The sequence below is a fragment of the Hypomesus transpacificus genome, chromosome 4 (genome assembly GCF_021917145.1).
Source record: "Hypomesus transpacificus isolate Combined female chromosome 4, fHypTra1, whole genome shotgun sequence".
In the NCBI taxonomy this organism is placed as follows: Eukaryota; Metazoa; Chordata; class Actinopteri; order Osmeriformes; family Osmeridae; genus Hypomesus; species Hypomesus transpacificus.
This window is the reverse complement of record NC_061063.1, coordinates 2,600,279-2,619,621: the sequence shown is the minus strand read 5'-3', so window position 1 is coordinate 2,619,621 and position 19,343 is coordinate 2,600,279. Positions and strand designations below refer to the sequence as shown.

At 44.4% G+C, this 19,343-nt stretch overlaps 1 protein-coding gene across 1 annotated transcript in view; it reads left to right on the top strand.

Annotated features, from left to right (window-relative positions):
* Window positions 1-19,343, top strand: part of pef1 (penta-EF-hand domain containing 1) — a 27,788-nt gene extending 8,445 nt beyond the window's left edge. Inside the window, exons 2-5 of the mRNA XM_047019435.1 lie at window positions 10,833-11,232; window positions 11,755-11,910; window positions 16,755-16,898; window positions 17,155-19,343. Of these exons, the coding sequence (XP_046875391.1) occupies window positions 10,833-11,232; window positions 11,755-11,910; window positions 16,755-16,898; window positions 17,155-17,387 (933 nt within the window). The 3' untranslated portion in view covers window positions 17,388-19,343. The remainder of the gene's footprint in view (window positions 1-10,832; window positions 11,233-11,754; window positions 11,911-16,754; window positions 16,899-17,154) is intronic.

The following is a 19,343-nucleotide window of genomic DNA, read 5'->3' as shown; positions in this document are numbered from 1 at the left end:
TGACACAATTTTGAAAAAAGTTACGATTTGCGAGGATTAAGCTATTTTCAAAGATTAGTGATTTTACATCATTTTATTTGAAACGTAATAGAAAAAGTAAAGGCTGTGGAAGTACACCAGACATTGTTAAGATACTCTGGTTTATTCTGAGGTTTTATATTCATAAAAATATTATAAAAGTCTACATTTTTAATAATGGTATGGGTAGTTTTCACCCGGTCCCTAGCGTGACGCTGCAAAGTAGCGTCTTCTGAAAGTGAGACGAATGCCGAATATGAAACTAACTTCACCTCGGTCTATTAACACACCTTTTCGACGTATTTAGTGTGAAATGCTCCCACACCTTGGATGACTTGAGTCGTACTGATTTCTCCGCCATGTGTTTCAGAACACGTTACTCAACAACGTCTCTCCGATGGTCTTTCCTCTACCTCTGCTTTGCTCCACGTTCAACTAAACTTTTTTTTTAAATACCCAAACATCTCCGCGACTTATTGAGTGGTGTAATAATCGCACGACACAACTAATCGATAATGAATTTCGTTGCCAACGCTCTTAATAATCGATTTGAATCGATTTGAATCGATTTAATCGATTCGTTGTTGCAGCCCTAGTTGCGGCCCTACAATTGTTGTGTGTACAATGGTAGACATGCCTTATATGGTTAGAAAGCTAAGATTCTTGTGATTACATTTATGTAAACCATTTAAAATCTAATCACAACAGCAGGTACAATCAACGTCTTTGTCCGACCACCGACACAAACAGAAAAGAATAGCCTACATTAACACTACTTACTTTTCACTACTAGTCCTGGCTTTTCGCCGAGACTGACAAGTCAAGCATTCACTCCACTCTCTGTAACACTCTAACGTTTTGTCAAGACCAATCCATCGGCATTGATTCATTTAGAACTACATAAGCTATACATCCTGTCTCCGTCGCTAGCCAACCATCTATGAGGGAGCAACATTGCCATGGTAATCTAGAACCTAGAATCCACAACATTTGTTGCTAACATTAGCCAGTACTCTAGATAAATCTGTTATACTGTTCCCTAAATGTTCTAATTTAGTGGGGGATAATCCACTAACATGCTTTAATACACATTCAAATGTGCTAATAATATAGTCTGATTCTTTAAATGTGTTATCCTTTAGAAGTGCATCACACACGCTCTATTCCGCTGCAACTCTATTGAGTTGATTAGTAGGGCTGAACGATTAATTGCATTTGCGCAATGTGATAAAAAGAGTCTTTGTAACCGCAAAGGCTGCAATTTCACTTTGTTCACATGACACGCGAGAGTAAAGCAGTTTGCAGAGGAAGCATCAACTTGGCACGCTAAAATGTACCTTTTGTACAATGGTCTCAGGCTCGACAGAAGCTGACGGAAACGTTGGTCAAAGAGGAAAAGTACGTCCGTTGTGTGGGAATACTCATTTAGTTTCAATAAGACAAATAAATACTTTATTTTGTGAACAGAACAGCTCTCTGGCTGAGATATCACAGAAATTAACTTTTTTGGCAGGTAAACAGTTTGTTTACTTCAGGTAAAAATTTAAGGTGATGTTTGAACTGTTGGTGAAGTTGATTGGTGGCATGAATGGTTGTGGATACTTCACATTCTGCATGTTTTGGACATTTTGAATGACATTCTGTACAGCCATCCTGGGGTCCACCTCTTTTTTGAAATTTTCTTACAATGATTATGTATTTCCAAACTACAACTGTTGAAGTTTTTTCCTAGCAATGGCTGTCCATTTATATTCCTGATTGCAAGTGACAGTAAAGATTGCACACTTACACTGGTAGGAACACATTTTGATAGCATATGGACACAGTTTGCGTGCAGATTTGGCAATTTTCCGGGGGGTACTTTTCTTAGATTTGGAAGATTTGTCCGGAGGGTACTTTTATTCCGGGGGGTACTTTTATTTGGGAGATAAGAGTATACCGTTTCAACCGCGGTATACTTTAATACTATATTTTTGTATTACACATGTAAATTAAATGTCTGGTTGTTGTATTGTATATGAGCCATCAAATAAATCGCATTCTTGCGATATTTAGAATTGGAGTTTAACTTTCACTTGATTTATATTTTCGTTTGACCTTGAAGCACATTTGCATTGGTCTGACGGAATTTTCGATGTGGAGTGTATTTTGTCTAAGCGGACCACATTCATGCCGATGCTAATTAATTATATATTTAATGACCCATTCTGCAGATAACCAATTCAATTTGTTGTTCAAATTTTATGTCTCCTGCTATAAAAGTATTGTTGCAAAATTACACTGGTGGCGTTGCTAGCATTCTTTATCTAGGATGACTAGTGAAGGCTAACTAATTACTAAGTGAGACAGGTCATGCCGTGAAATATCAAACTGAGGCTTTAACATATCCACCGAGCTTTAACGAGGTTGATACGCCAAAACCGAAGTTAGATATGGCTAGTAAAACTCATCACTGATCGCTTTCGCTCATTTAGAAATTTTCGTCGCAGGGCATTACGGATCCGTATTGAGCTGTGAGTATGTCACCACGCGGATGGCATGACTGCGCATCAGCCAATCGGAACGCTTGTACTCATAACTTTAACTTCTCGTCTTGTTTTAACTAAAGTGTTGTCTCATGAGAGGCAGTTGTTTTTGTTTGTAATAAATGGTGCTGTCAAACAATATTTAATCGCGATTAATCGCATTAATGGCATTGTTAACTCGCAATTAATCACACATTTTTATCTATTCTAAATGTCCCTTGATTTCTTTTTGTCCAATAATTTTTTCTCATTTTTTTGCTTTTTTTTTATAACAACATTGCAATCACCTATAGCTTTGATGAGGGGGCGGAGTATGCGCATCAGCTGTGTGCTTGGCCATCGAGTGGTATTTCAGACTGGACGTGCTGCGATGATAGCTCAGTTCACAACGACAAAACACACAGATCACTTTGGTTTTGTCAATGGAACCATTTGGTAACTTTTAAAAAGTAAACTTTCCATTCAGAATCTTATTGGCATCCATTTCGGCGTCTCGCGCTCACCATCGACTCAAAACGCAACGTCAGCCTACTACTCTTTAGCCGGCTCCCAAGCCCAAACAAGTGTGTGCGGCGTGCCTGTTGTTTTGTTTCCGGTCGGGCTAGATCCGGTGTGGTGTTGTAGTTTTTCTAACGTCAGTAGTTGTTGCAACAGCATGTGAAAAAACTACAACGTTTGCTAGGCCAAAAATAACTATAATCTTGCGGTAAAAAATTGACGCCGTTAAAATGGGTTTGCGTTAACGCCGTTAATAACGCGTTAAATAAACAGCACCAGTAATTTCAGTCAAGACAATCACGTATTAGATTTGAGCATTTATTGTTACATGACATGGACATGTAGATTTACTTTGGCGGAGTGGATGATCTAAGGGAAGCACTCCCTGCCTCCTAGATGCAACGCATACATACATGACATATGAGGCAGGGAGCAATAGATATAATTCCCCTGATGGATAGACATACAGACAGCATGGGGGAGAAGGGGACGGTGGAAGGTGGCAGCAGCACTGATCATACAACGACCGGGGTGAGTGTGTGCATATCCGTGCGTCTTTTAAAGACGCCTTATCTGACTTATTTATTGCTTTAGGGGAAATAGGACGAAAATATGTGTGTGTGTGTGTGTGTGTGGGGGGGGGGGGGGACACTTGGGAATAAATACATAGATAAAAAAAAAAATAGAATATATATATGTACATATATATATATATTTTTTTTTTGGAGCACCGAAGACCCATTTTGACCCAGGAAAAACCCTAGAGATATAATCCCCCAACACACGCCACCACTCCGCCATGCAGACTATGTGTAGAGCGGAGCGCCACTGCTCCTGAGCCACAGGAGGACTCCCTGACATCCCACTACGTACGTACTAGTGGCGAAAACAACCGTTTTCTGGATGCGGGGGTCATGCTTGCATTAACGATGACTAAGACTATGTGTGCATATCCATCGTGTTACACACCATCTGATGTGCGGTTTACCGAGCCGTCGCACGCGCACATCCCGTCCAAACCCGGTGCTAGACGGAAGGTGAACCTGCGACAAGCCAAATAAACCGACCATCTCCCCGGTACCCTTCTTATCCGAGTTCGGGCAGATAGCTACTTCTAGAGAGCTGCCCCTCTTTGCGCCCGTCAGCGAACCCATCAGGATGTACACAAAGGCAGCATGTACGCTGGAACACGAAGATATGTTTATCTAGTGAGAATGACTAGTGTCAGCAGAGCACCTGCTGTTCCCTGGCCGGTATCCAGGGTGTCTCCGCAGATATCTTGACTCGGACGCTGGATTCTGATCGATTGCTACCGAATCAGAGCACATCTGCGGATCACCAGTGCTGAGCCAAGATCTATGGAGACATTCTACCATGATTGTGATCCTGTAACCTCTCATCCATACAGGGCAGAGTTACAGCTTTCTCTAGAGACCCATTCCTCTAGCGCCCATCGGCAACACCAAAGATGTACGCGAGGCTCATGTTGTACCATCAATGTCCCTATGTGAGAATGAGATAAACAAATGTGTCGGCAGAGCACCTGCCGTTCCCTGGAGTCCAGGGCATCTCTAGAGATATCTCGATTCAGACACCATGGATTCTGATTGATAGCTACCAGATCAGAGCACGTCTGCGGATCACCACGCCTAAACCGAGATCTAAAGATATATTCTACTGTTATGGGTTAACAAGCCGACCCAGTCACCATCTGTAATGCAGACTCGTGTATTGACACACTGCAATTAGTCCTTTAACCACATGGCCGCAAGCTCGTTCACGTCAAGCTCATAGATCTCTAGACTCCTACGATGTCCAGGGCATTGGGGCGTACATGGCGCTCGTAAGCCGAGGACGACCAGTCCCCATCATTCCAGTGTGGCTAGGCACTTGAAGATGCCCAGGTGGCAGCCCCAATGCCCCAATGCGGAAGCCTTGCGATGTATACCAATCCTGGGACAGCCCATAGCGAATCGTTGAGCGAACTGGGATTTCGTCATGGCCTTGCCGGCATCGGTGACAACAGGGACTCGGAAGGCGGGACTCGGAAGGCGTCACCCCGGGCGACACAGGAGAGTGGACAAAACGCAGTTAGATCGAGAAATCACAATAGAGGCACCTTGCAAAGTATCAGGTTGGAATGTTCAGGACACTTAACGTTCACTGCACAATAGTGGTGAATTCCCCACACCGTGAAACATTAAAAGGTTGTGAAAACACTGACTCGAGTATTATCGCCGTATAGGGCCCGAGTACCCTTGTTCAGTCGGACACAGTAATTTGAGGAGCATAGCCCTATGACAAGCAATGTCACAGATGGCTCACATAAGTGGCCCTCGACCAACCTAACCCTCAGTGGCCTATGTGCAAGATGGGTAGATGATAGTAGACGTAATCTTGATCTGAATTCTGCTCTCTTGGCCCGTTCAGCAGCTTGCTGAGGGCTCCAAACACTTTAATTGAATACCCCGATACCAGTGTTTAACACGTCTGCGCTGTGCGCTCATTGCCCCTGCTTAGACCACAAAGTTCATCCACCAGTGTGGATTGAAAAAACGTCCTCATGTATTCGCCGGCAGACAAACACAGGCCTACATGTGCACCGCGCACGCACCCGGGCCTAAGGTCTAGCACCGTCCGAGAAAGGGCGGCATGCTTGTCTATCGGAACTCCTGAAATGAACAAGACAGTGCGCCACACCGTCTCTATAGCCTGAAAGAATGCGGTGCGCAATGAGATTCCCACACTCTGGTCCAAGTGAGCAGTTTGACTAGATTGATATGCACAGACCTCCTTATGATGTGGACCTTACTTCGATATTATAACAGTAAACTTTTTCCTACGCAATAACAAGCATCACGATGGAATGCAATTCGTGTAAAGCCGTGAGATACGTCTCAAGAGCCAGGAAGTAACCCTGTGGCCACAGGGCCTTGTCCGGAGAGCTCGATAACCCCCAACCTAAAGAGGCAGCCGCGTCAGTACGAAAATCGAGGCAGAGGACGACTCCACGGAATTGTGATAGAAGAACTGACGTTGCGCCAAAGGCCGCACAGCCCACCCAGAACGTATATCCGACTGCACCAGTTGTGTACACCATCACGAAAACTAGCACGGGTTGAGAAATCCAACAGACGGGACACGAACTCTGGGGCACAATGCATGCATAGAAGCGGTGCCCGAGCGGCCACCACGACGCAGAGGACACGCTCCGAGGATAACGACGCCCACATGAAACGCTATCAGGAAATGCCGAGAACCAAGGTGACGGGCCTACGGTTAACTCAAGGACAGAGAAATGTGCACGCTTCCGAACACCTAGAGGCAGCGCGGGTGGAGATCACGGAACATCCTGACAAATCGTCCAGCAGGTGCACGATGCCGACTGGTGCTCATTACCAGGATCCAACATGGAGCCACCGACAGCGTGTCGATGTGTGCGGGCCGCTGCGGCGGCCGATACCACCGAGAGTAGGCTACAGCTGCCGCCCACCGACGCCAATTAGGTGCCACTGAGAGGCATGCAGCAGAATGCGCGGACCACCAGTCGTTGACCTGCAGGCAGCCTGAAAAATAGCTGTCTACTTGAGATGTGAATGCCAGAGTTAAATCCAGTCCACTCAGAACAGACTACAAGAGGGACCGTTGCAATCGTTTGATTTCTCGTAACTGATAACCTATGTACTCGCGGTGAATCTAAATATTGGCACTCAGAATAAAGCGTCTGCTAAATGACCAATGTAACGCAGTCACATTACTGATGATGTCAGTCATCCCAACCTGCAGAGACCCATTTCCGGGTGGTGGCTTCTCCCACCCAGAACTCCCGGGAATGTGTGTATCGGAATTGCCTAAATATATTGAGTACTATTGAATTCAGACACCTAAAATGATGGTTTGAATTAAACAGTTTTAAACAATTTAAATGTACAGAATATATGTTTTACCTCCCAAAAATCCCAGACATTATACAATGTATTTATGTATTATTTTCAGCACTACCACTAGTAACACTAAATCAACACTTGGTCCAAGGGTTCTTCCCAAACTACCCCAGAAAGGTGGGGTTAATCTCATTAAGTTTTTTATAACAAATACAATTCAATATACAAGTGCATTTGTACACGCGGTGAATCTAAATATTGGCTTCTCCCACCCGGAACTCCCGGAAGACGTGGAATGTCTGTATTGAAAGTTTTGAAGCATGTATGCAGATAGACGTACCTTCATGCGATGGTGCCACAGTACCCATCGACCCACTAGCCTATACTAGCCACAGCATAGGGGCACTCTGACGGCCCATCACACGTCAATTACACCCGCATTGATTTGCATAGCCACACTCCGCACACTTAGATGCGCGAGTCCAATTATCCCCACACTCCCACAGCATGAGTACGGTTGGGGCCCACAGCTTGCTAGCTTGTTCCTTCCGGCAAGTACCTAGCATGACACTCGTAGCAAACAACGCTAGACCTACGCTAGACGCTGGCGTTTACCGTTACGGTACCCTCTTGCCAGTACATGTTTGCCACACCAGCGTTGCGCATAGAGCTACATAACCGTATGTCTATTGGACGTTCATTTGAAATGTCCGAAGTCACACATCCGAGATGGTATTCTACGCTGTGGGCCCACACACGACGACAGACAGATACTGTGACGCTACTCCACTTGTTAATCGATAATATAGGGATACCATATTTCACCTTAGTATGTATTTGACGTTTGAATTAATTTGGCTGCCCTAACATCTGCCCAGAGACAGCAGACGAAATTAGCGTCTCTGGCAACTGCTCATTTACACTTTCTATTGATCAGTGCGCACCCCTGAAATAAAGAAAATTACAATGAACAATATTGACAAGCTGTTACGTAAGCACCGGCTAATACATTCCCGAAATCCGAGTATTCCGTTTGCACAGCGTATACTACTGAATGCCATGGCAATCAAATAATACAATCGATTTAAAGAGCCGCAGATAAACAAACCCTCTCATTTGGGTACGCCATTCCTAATTACCAGCCGGTGGTGTCCTAAGACACGGTACCACGTCATTCCTCCCCTGAAATCAATGCAAAGTCGAAGGCCACGGGAGCGTCTCCGAAGCAGTACCGGGGATCGGCGGATCCACTGCTGTCGTCGACCTCTCCTCCAGCGCGACGACCCGAGCACTCGTTTCCGCCAGAGACCTCGACGTCAGCACCGGGTCTTCCTCCCTGGACCAGAGCATTCTCAGCGGGCACCGTTCGGGAAGAGAAGGAAGGAGAAAGGAGCGGCCTTGCTGCACTCCACGAACGTGCAGTTCATCATGATTACACTCAAGAGACACGACCAAGACATAGTAGAGTCCAGGATGCGTTGAACCGCCAATCCTGGTAGTAGGCGATCTTTGAGCCGGCGCGAGTTACGCCGGGCCTGGCTACCTGCATCGTCACAACCGCCATCGGGGTGGTTCTCAGAGGCTGCGAATCCAGGCGAATGCCCGAAACCTCCAGCAAACACCCCCAACAACAACAGTCCACCCCTGGATCGCAAGAGCCGGACACAGCAACACAGGCGAAAGCAACAACCGACAACGCAGGAATACAAACACATTGGCAGCAGCACTGATCATACAACGACCGGGGTGAGTGTGTGCGCATATCCGCGCGTCTTTTAAAGACGCCTTATCGGACGTGGCTCAATGGATACGCGCTGCTAACATGGGTGTGGTAGTTCAAGTTCAAGTCTTTAATTTGTCAAGTGCACAGAACAACACAAGGTTAGACTGGGCACTGAAATTCTTAAGACAAGACAACGCAAGCACCTGGCATAACATGACATATAAGTACACGGAACAAATTTACATCTATGCTGAGCTTAGATAAGTGAACTTCCTAAATATACAGATAGCAATAAATAAACGACTATACTAAACCTTACACTAAAACTTCCTAATTTACAGATAACAATAAATAGTACGCTATACTAACCCTAATGCACAAAAAACCTGTTTTAACCCTATAACCTATTCTAACCTAAGTGGAGTACAGTGCAATAGTGCAAATTTGCAGATCAGTGACTATGTCAATGACCAAACAGGAGCCTGGTGGCGAGGTACAGTGAGGTACAGTAGTGCAATGTTACTGAAAGAGCAACCAGTAGCTGAAAGTGACAGTGTATAAGTGACTAGTGTGCAGTGAAAATGTCCATATCAGTGTCCATTGAGAAGCCTGATGACCCTTGGGTAGAAACTGTTGTCCAGTCTGCGTGTGCGCGACCGGATGCTGCGGTAACGCCTGCCAGAAGGCAACGGGGTAAAGAGACTGAAGGATGGGTGGGAACAGTCTCTTAGAATCCTGCTGGCTTTCCTTAGGCAACGTGTGTGGTAGGTGTCTTGTAGGGCTGGGAGCTTCCTGCCGATGATGAACTCAGCAGAAAGGACCACACTTCGTAGGGCCTTGCGGTCCCGGTCTGTGCAGCTCCCATACCACACTGTGATACAACCAGTCAGAATGCTCTCTATAGTGCATCTGCAAAAGTTAGTGAGGAAGTGGTAGTGGGTGGAGTAAAGGAAGGTGGAGTAAGACGCCTTACGTCCCCGTTAAATGAATTACACGCGCTGCCCGATTGCCCTGCCGGAACTAGCTGCGCTTATAAATAATCGAGTGTGATGATGAAGTATGAAATGGTTATTTTGTACCATTTCTTAATTGAATTTACAGAACAATTACTATACCGTGATATATACCGTGACCTAAAATTACTGATACCGTGATAAAAGATTTTGGCCATATCGCCGACCCCTATTTGGGACTGGGTCGTTTCACCAATAATAGTCGTACCACAGCTCAACACACATCCAGATGTTCTCAATAAATTGTAGTTGATCACTACTGGCTATATCCAATGTTTAGATATGTTGTAGTATTTATGCAAATTAGCACATAGCGTTTGCTCATGTTACCCCCCCCAAAAAATGTGTTTGTCTTCATGTAGTAATCAACTCAGTAATTTTCATAGTGGTATCTAAAGTTTTAGCCTATTCACATGAGAAAAAGAATGAATAGGCGTATGAATAGGCTATATTTGGGTATTTTTCAAAACTCTCCCCTAACGGGATTCTTCAGGGCTTTTTCTTTCTTGTTCTGGACATATTGAGGATACAAAATCTGTTGAGTTTTCTTCTGTTGCAATTTGTCCCAGGTTGGTCTCCATTTTGGCTTAAAATCGTTGTTTACGATCATTTACATAATATATATGAATGTGTATACAGCGTGATAATAAAGTTACCTTGAAATTGTGGCAATGCAAGGAAAAATGTGGGTGCACCTACATTTTGTGTTGGTGCACCTAAATAAAAATGTTTGGCGCACCAGTGCAACCAAGGTTAAAAGTTAGTCTGGAGCCCTGCAAAAGGAAATGTATAGTGAGTTAAACACAGCTGGCAAGTTGCTTCTTGATGCTGAAAAGTACATGGATGACAATCTCTAACTGCATATTCATGGCAGGGATCTGTTTGCTTCAGAGACACGTTATGCTCTATAGTACTATCTCTCAATAAAAACAACAATGATCAGATTACCTTTTTGAAGCTGGATACCAACATGTCCAATGTTTTCTATAAAACAAAGATCACAGATTACTAACATGGAAACATGGAAACAACATGGAAATATTAAGGCTCTCCAATAATTTTGTTGTTTTAGAAAGTTGTCAAAGATACGGTTGGAGTTACCATCTCTTCTTACAAATCATTTTGTCAGTCTAATTTAACTCAGCAGACTTTACTCCCCTCCTTTTAACAGGGATACCTAGGAGGACCAAGCACACCTCATCAGCACCCACCTCCGGGGACTCCATTCAGGGGTGGAACCCTGCCAGGCGGTCCCTCCACCCCCAATGGAGGGGTTCCCTATGAAGGATCTGGCCCCCCAGGGCAGTATGGGGACCCTGCCCCTTCAGGGTATTCTCCTTATGGGGGTGCATCTGCTCCTCCAGGCGGTCAGTATGCTGGAGGGGCCTTGCCAGGGGGGCCCAATGGGGTGTACGGAACCTCAAGGCAGGGGGGACCACGGGGACCGTATGGACCAGGCCCTGGAGGTGCCCTCGGGGGCCCGTACGGAAGGGGGCAGGCACCGGAAGGGGCCTATGGGGGCTATGGAGGTCAGCCGCATGGAGGGCCACATGGACAGCAGGCTCATGCAAGTAAGTGATTTATTTGGGGCTATGATTAAGTGTTTTGTTCCTGCATCCAAACTTGACAAGCAACCATCAGACGTGGTCAATCAATCTTTCTCCAACTCACCTGTCTACACTCCACCTGGTCCTGTCTCTCTGAGTCTATCTGCCCTCCCCCGTCTCTCCTTCTATGGGTAGGGAGGAGGTTGGCATGTATTTGTGTGTATGTGATAGTTTCCTGAGGGATCTGTCCCAGACTGATAGTTAAAGGGAATCATTAATCATTATCACACTCCTCACAATCTCAAACCACCCTTCTCTCTGTTTCTCTTTTCTGTCTCACTGTTTATTTACTATATTGTCCTGTCATACTATGTGTCACCACCAGGAGAAGTGGAATTTAATTTCCCTTGTTATGTGCAATGATAATAAAGGCATTCATTCATTTTATTTTCCCTCTTCCTCATTTTATTTTTATCACATGTTCTGTTTATTTTCCTCTAATAGTTAATCCTATAATTTTTTGCTCACCACCTAATTTCCCCCAAGGTAACATCCCCCCAGGTGTGAACCCAGAGGCCTACCAGTGGTTCCAGACAGTGGATACAGACCACAGTGGCTCCATCAACCTGAAGGAACTAAAGCAGGCCCTGGTCAACTCCAACTGGTCAACCTTCAATGACGAGACCTGTCTCATGATGATCAGTAAGTTGGCGGGAGGGAGGGGCAAAGTGAAGGATGGAAAGAAAAAGAGAAGGAAGGAGGGAGCAAAAAAAGGGGGGGGGGGAATGGACAGGTGCAGTGAAAGCAAGATTTTAAGAGACAAAAGGGGAGGGGTGATGGGAGGAGATGACCTGAGTAGATTGTTTTTTTAAATTGTATTTAAAACACAGAACAAGGAAAACCTGGCTATGACAACCTGGCTATGTTTGGACGGTTTGTGTAGCCAACAGTAGTTCCTTCGTAGGGTCTTTCTGCATTTCTCCACGCATTTGCCAATTGCAGTGTTTCCCACACAGACAAATTTTGTGGCCGTGCGCCAAAGAATCAACACTGGCCGCCACATATTGCGTTTTGTAAAAAAAAAATATTTAGACACTATACACTAAAAACACTATTTAGGTTAAAACACACAGCGTATTCGTTCAGCTGCATTTCCTTCCCCTGCTCTCCCTCCGGCTCTCTGTCATTCACGCATCTCTCTCACATACAGAGGTATGCTAACTGCTTTACTGCAAGGCAGCTGCAGAAACGCCACAAGCAAAGAGACCTGGGTGATAACTATTTGCTCATTTTACTTTGTGATATGACACACAGTTGTGATGTGTAATGTACACTATAAGCTGATATTATTAAGGAAGTACATCTACTTTCGGAAACAGTAGTCCACTGAAGAATTAGCATCATGACATTAGCCTCTGTTGCCCGGGCAACACATACTACAGCGGTCTATGATGCATCTGTTTTCAATCGTTAAAATAAATATTACTCACAAATACATTTTCGTTGTAGGATTTATTATGACATTAGATTACAAGTAAACGATGTGTGGGTGAAATTATCATTACCTGTGGTTTCAAACCAGTGTAGCTCACTGCAACGCTGTGGCCTAGTCTAGTAGGTCCGTGTATTTTGCGGCCAATGGATTTTCGTTTTAAAATTAGAAAACCAAAACCGGGAAACGAGCTGTTCCCCGATTACCATTTAGAAATAGGAAAACAAGAACGGAAAATGACCCGTTATCTGATTTGATGTGCTTAAACATGGAAATCGGGAAGTAACATAGTGTGTGGAAATCTTATTTCTAAATTTTGCGTAGATTTTTGTGTTGTGACTCGGAAGTAGCTCCCACTAGCATGTTTACAGTTTTAAGTAAACTCCATTAGCAGCAAATTTCGTTTAATATCAGTGCATAATACTACTTGCTTTGGAGATATCAATACGTGCTAGATAATGTACCTGTAACCAAGTGGAGTCCCATTTCTTAGGGATATGTAGCCCTTACCCCTCAGTTTCGAGGGCCAAGGGCTAGGGGTAAACTAAGGGCTAGGGGTAAGGGGAAAGGGGGATTATTGGGATTCGGCCTTAGCGTAACTTGGTGCTTAACCAGACCTTCATGTAACACTAACCCAACGGGAAAACGATGACATGGATATTCTCATTTTCATTCATCATTTCAACATTGATAGAACGTCAACTTAAATAGCCTACATAGGCTACAACATTTAGCCTAATGCATTAAACGATGAGGAACAATGATTTGATAGCCTACACGCCATGTTACATTTTCTCGTTTGTGGTTTCAAATGTTTAGGCATCAGGTATAGGCCTATCTCAATCTAAATTATCAGAGTATAATTTAGATTGAGGCGTTTGATACGGTTAACCACCAGATCCTGCTCTCCAGACTTTCTGAGATGGGCATCACTGGCACTGCACTCCAGTGGATCTCATCCTACCTGTCGGGAAGATCCTACCAGGTCTCCTGGGGAGGCAAACTGTCAGGCCCTCGCCAGCTCTCCACTGGTGTCCCACAGGGCTCCGTCCTTGGTCCCCTCCTCTTCTCTCTGTACACCACCTCACTTGGACCAATCATCACCTCCCATGGCTTCTCCTACCACTGCTACGCTGACGACACGCAGCTGTACCTGTCGTTCCCTCCGACCGATCCGGGGATCTCAGCTAGGATTGAGGCCTGCCTCGCAGACATCTCCGCCTGGATGACTGAGCACCACCTCCAGCTGAACCTTGCCAAAACGGAACTTCTCATCGTCCCGGCCAAACCCTCCATCTCCCATGACTTCTCAATCACCCTGGGATCTGCGACGGTGACCCCCTCATCCTCTGCCAGGAACCTTGGGGTTACCATGGATGACGAGCTCTCCCTCACGGCCCACATTGCTGCGGTCTCCCGGTCGTGTAGATTCACCCTCTACAACATCCGGAAGATCAGGAGATACCTGTCTGAGCACTCCACCCAGCTGCTTGTCCAAGCACTTGTCCTCTCCAAGTTGGACTACTGCAACTCGCTGCTCGCCGGTCTCCCATCATGCGCAACCCGCCCTCTTCAGAGGATTCAGAACGCAGCGGCCCGCCTGGTCTACAATCTACCCAGACGCTCCCACGTTACCCCGCTCCTCATCTCCCTCCACTGGCTACCCATAACGGCCCGCATCAGATTCAAGACCCTGGTACTGACCTTCCGAGCAGTGAACGGGACTGCGCCCGACTACATCAAGTCTCTCCTGCAGCCTTACACCCCCCACCCGCCACCTACGGTCTTCTTCAGACAACCGCCTGGTGGTTCCACCTCTCAAGACCGCCCGGTCCCAGCACAAGCTCTTCTCCTGCCTGGCACCCCAGTGGTGGAATCAACTCCCCACCTCCATCAGAGACACGGACTGTCTCTCCACCTTCAGGAGAAGGCTCAAGACGCACTTGTTCCGGGAGTACAATGGTACTTAGGAATGGTTTGCTGAACCCAACGCTAGTTTCCTCAAGGATCACAATGACTCTTGCTTAGACTGTTGCTCTTGTTGGTTAGTGGTAGCTGGTTTAAACTGTTGTATTCTATTTTAGTTAATCCTATTTTTATTGCTTTCCTACAGGTACACCTGCACTTAGAGATTAATGTTGTGTAATTTAACTTGTTTAACTACATGCTCTTATGGTTTCTTCCCTTTAGCACTATTTTTTGGTTGTTCACAATATGTACTTCTTGTTTTTGACTTCCCGCAATGCTGTGGGGATATCTTGTTGTTATTATCAGTGACGTATGCACTTTGTAAAGCTCTCTCTTGGAAGTCGTTTTGGATAAAAGCGTCTGCTAAATGAATAAATGTAAATGTAAATGTAATGTAATTATCATAGCTATATAGCTGTTAACAGTAGTCTACAATTGCAAAACAAACCTAAATCCATAGGCTACATCCTCCATTTTCCCGACACAACCATGTTAAAAAGTTAGACTACTGGGTTATGTATTGATTAATAGTAGGCTATTTATTAAAAGTAAATTTACATGTGTTTAGAGGGTGTCTGTTTTTTAATCAACAAAGTAACTAAAGGTCTAAAAAAGGACCTCGACCTACGTAGCCTATCGTTCACGTCATCATGGCGTGTCATTTTCATTTTGATGAAGCCGTGGATGAGGGAGCTGTCATAGTACAAGGCTTAAAGGGAACGTTCTTTCTGGACGTGGCCGTGTGCATTGCTTTTGTCGTGGTGGATTGTATGATCCATGTTTTACCTCTCGGGCTGCTTAAGAATAGGGTGCACTCGCAATTAGCTTGACTACTTAAATCTGACTTGAATTAGTAGGACTGCGTGAGATGAAATTGGCCTTTATGGAACCGCTTTAACCCCGCTTGACATGTTAAGCTAATTCAAGTCTGGTTTGGGACTTTAAGTCCAACTTATTTGAGCGGCCTTTATGGAACAGGCCCCAGACCTCAGTCTTCCTTCTAGTATCTCCTTTAAATAAACAAACAAACCCCCCTCTTCTTAGTCCTCAGCCCCAAGATAAGGGCCTTGTATGTTTACCCCGAGTTCAGATTTGGGGGTAGGCCTCTCTTTGCACACAAGCAATGCTGAACACTAAATCATTCATATACAGGATAAGAGTTACTTCTTTACTTTTTTTAACATATCTTTTCTGTCGGTGTCAAAATGTGCATCTTGTTTCCAAAAGCTTTGCTTTTATCAGCTGAAAGGTTTCGTTGCACGGTTTAGGCAGATTTAACGTTTTTGTGGTGAAAAGTGCATTCAACGGTATCTAACCAGCTAGCTACAGTCAGAAATGTCACAACGTCACATGACACGTGCGTTCACAAGGGAAATTAGAAGAGGACCCTGTTTTATTCTACACACTACTCATAGTACTTGAACTGTAAATGAACAGAAACAACACCATACAACGTGTCAGGTGTAAAATATAAGTACACCAGTGGAAATTCTACAAATGTTTGGATGTTTGACATTAGTTTTAACAAGAGGTCTTCAACCCTGGTCCTCAGGGACCCCCTGTCCTGCACGTTTTAGATGTTTCCCTGCTCCAACACACCTGATTCAAATGAATGGGTCGTTATCTAGTTATGCAAAAGTCTGTTAACGACCATTCATTTGAATCAGGTGTGTTGGAGCAGGGAAACATCTAAAACGTGCAGGACAGGGGGTCCCTGAGGACCAGGGTTGAAGACCTCTGCTTTAAACAACAGGTTTGAGGTGATGTAGTGAAAGATAAAATAACTGCCCCAGCTGCAACCAATGCAAGCACACCTCACAATTTCCCCGGAAATTGTACCCCCTCTAGTTCATGTTCAGACCAGAAGATAAACTCCCTGCTTTGTGAGGTGTCTTGGTCAAATGAGAGCGTTTGAGCAACCGTGAATTTGGAAAGTCCAGCCACAGATTAATTATAGTTCGGGGACATTTCAATATTTGGAGCAGGGCAATATTTAAATAGTGCTTGTTATTTTTTGGGGGGTTTGAATCTCAGGATGTACCCCTGCATTTGAGTGAAGTGGTTGTTGTGCTGTGTTTTTCCATAGACATGTTTGACAAGAGCAGGTTGGGTTGTATCGATCTTTTTGGCTTCTCTGCCTTGTGGGTGTTCATGCAGCAGTGGAGAGCCCTGTTCAAGCAGTACGACCGGGACCGGTCTGGTTGCATCAGTGGCACTGAACTTCACCAAGGTAATGGTGTGTGTGTTGGCATGTGTGTCACATGTTCTTAACATGGTTTAATTGATGAACATCACTCCCCATGAATCCATCACTCACCACTTTTCTCCTCTCTCACACTCCTCCTGTTCCTCTCCATTTTCTTCCTGTTTACCTCCTTTCCTGCCCTAATTTTCCAATATTTCCACTTCTTTTCCCTTCCCTCTTCCTTCTCTCCTCCCCTTTCCTCCTTCCTCCTACTCATGTTTCCCCCTCCTCTCCTCACCAGCCCTATCACAGATGGGCTACAACCTGAGCCCCCAGTTCGCTGAGTCCCTAGCGGGTCATTCTGGGTCATGCAGCGGTCACCCTGGCTCAATGCAGCTGGACCGCTTCATCCAGGTATGCACGCAGCTGCAGAGCATGACGCAGGCTTTCCGCGAGAAGGACACTGCCATGACAGGAAACATACGCTTGAACTACGAGGACTTCCTCTCCTGTGCCATCAACAGGCTCATGTAAGCTCCGCCCACACTCATCCAAAGTGCCTCAAACCCCCCAAAGGATCTTGGTTAATGTAGTCCCTGAAACAGTTCCTTCAGAAGCTGCAACAGTTCTATTCTATTGTAGCCCTTTGCATTTGTATTTCTAATAATGATAAATGTATTCATTTAGCAGACACTTTCTACCAAAGAACCTCTTGATCTGAAGGGAAGTGCTCTGACCACTGAGCAATACCTATTATATACAGATATTATGTGCTTTATATAAAGTATCGGGATACAGAGAAAGAGAAGGGTTTAAATCTTTTAAGGTACAATTTCCCCCCCTCTTTTCTCCACCATACTGTAACAGACTTGAGTTTTTAACTGCAGTAAAAAAAAAAATTTAAGCATTGCAAATGTTTGCCACTATTGCTGAACTTAACGTGTAAAGCTTTCTTTATACAACATTTAAATGTGCAAAGCCTTGACTCTTAAAGGTCCCATGACATGCTGTTTTTGGATGCTTTTATATAGGCCTTAGGGGCCCCCTAATACTGTATCTGAAGTCTCATTTCTGAAATTCAGCATTGGTGCAGAATTACAGCCACTGCGATCAGTCCCACAATGAGCTTTCCTTAGAACGTGCCATTTTTGTGTCTGTAGCTTTAAATGCTATGAGGCTCCTCCTCATAGAGGCGGGGCTAACTGCCATGCTTCAGTCGTTTGCAAGCCATGATGTCTCTCGAGAAAAAAACTATTGCGCTTGCACGGTCATAGCTCATTGTCTCAAGCAGAGAAAGGGGAGGTACCCTTTCCCCTTATGACGATATAGGGGACAATTTCAGGTTGGACAATTTGAGCTTTCATTTTCTCAAAGACGGAGAAGAATAGCCAGGGCTTGGTTTACACTTATCAATATTTCAAGCCACTGGGGGGACCAAAGGCAGGCTAGGGGAACTCATATTAATGTTAAATAACGTAAAATAAGTTAAATGTTCATGCCATGGGACCTTTAATAAGCTGCAATGGCTTTGGTAGACCCTATGTGAACTGTTTGTTTTTAAATATACAGTCAGTCGTAATACACTTACCAGCATGAGCTTGAATTGTTTTCGAATGTCAGTGAGACAGCTTTTTTTTTTATAACTGAGATTTTATAACATACTTTTCCTATAATGAAACCTACGTCCCTGCTTCCCAAAAGAACAACAAACTCCGTTTATAAGTAACTATTAAATATCCTGATAATGTGTCCTTCTAACCTGGGGTCCGTTCTTTGTATGTCGCTTATTACATCCAGATCAAATGACACATCCAAGATGACATCATCTTGCTAATCATGATTTGGCTAATTAGGTTCGAACACCTTTGTTGTTTATGATTAGTTTAGCTGGATTGAGTTAGGTTGTTGTTAGGTTGTTTTATGACAACAGGTTATTGTCATAAAAATGGACAAGATATGGCTGTGACAGACTTCCTGTATCACCTCTGCTTATAAAACCGCAATTAAATCTTGTTTACATAAAAGAAGCCTGCTCCCGAGCAGGTTTAAGCTAAACGTCTTGTTGCTATGACAGCAAGTCCATAATGAGCTTCGAAGAACCGAACAATCCAAGATAATGACAAATCATCAACAATCAAATCCAGCTAACTGAGTTAGCGACGTACGGAGAACGGGCCTCAGACCTTTAGCTAAATACCTGGAGTTATTGCCAAATATTTACTCTCCAATTTCCTACATTGCCTTTTCTCTTCTCTTCCATTTATTTGAACTGTCATTCCACACCCTAGTATAGTATATTAACATGATATTTTATATTATATTTTTAGGTTTGAGTGCCAAACTAGAAGGTTCAGGACTGATTATTACTGTGGGGCCAATCATATTTGTGTTACCTGGGGCCAATTATTGTAATTCTGTATCCATTCAGAAGAAAATAGTTTTTTGTTTACTATTGCATTCAGGAAAAGTAATAAAGTTTTGTACATTTGG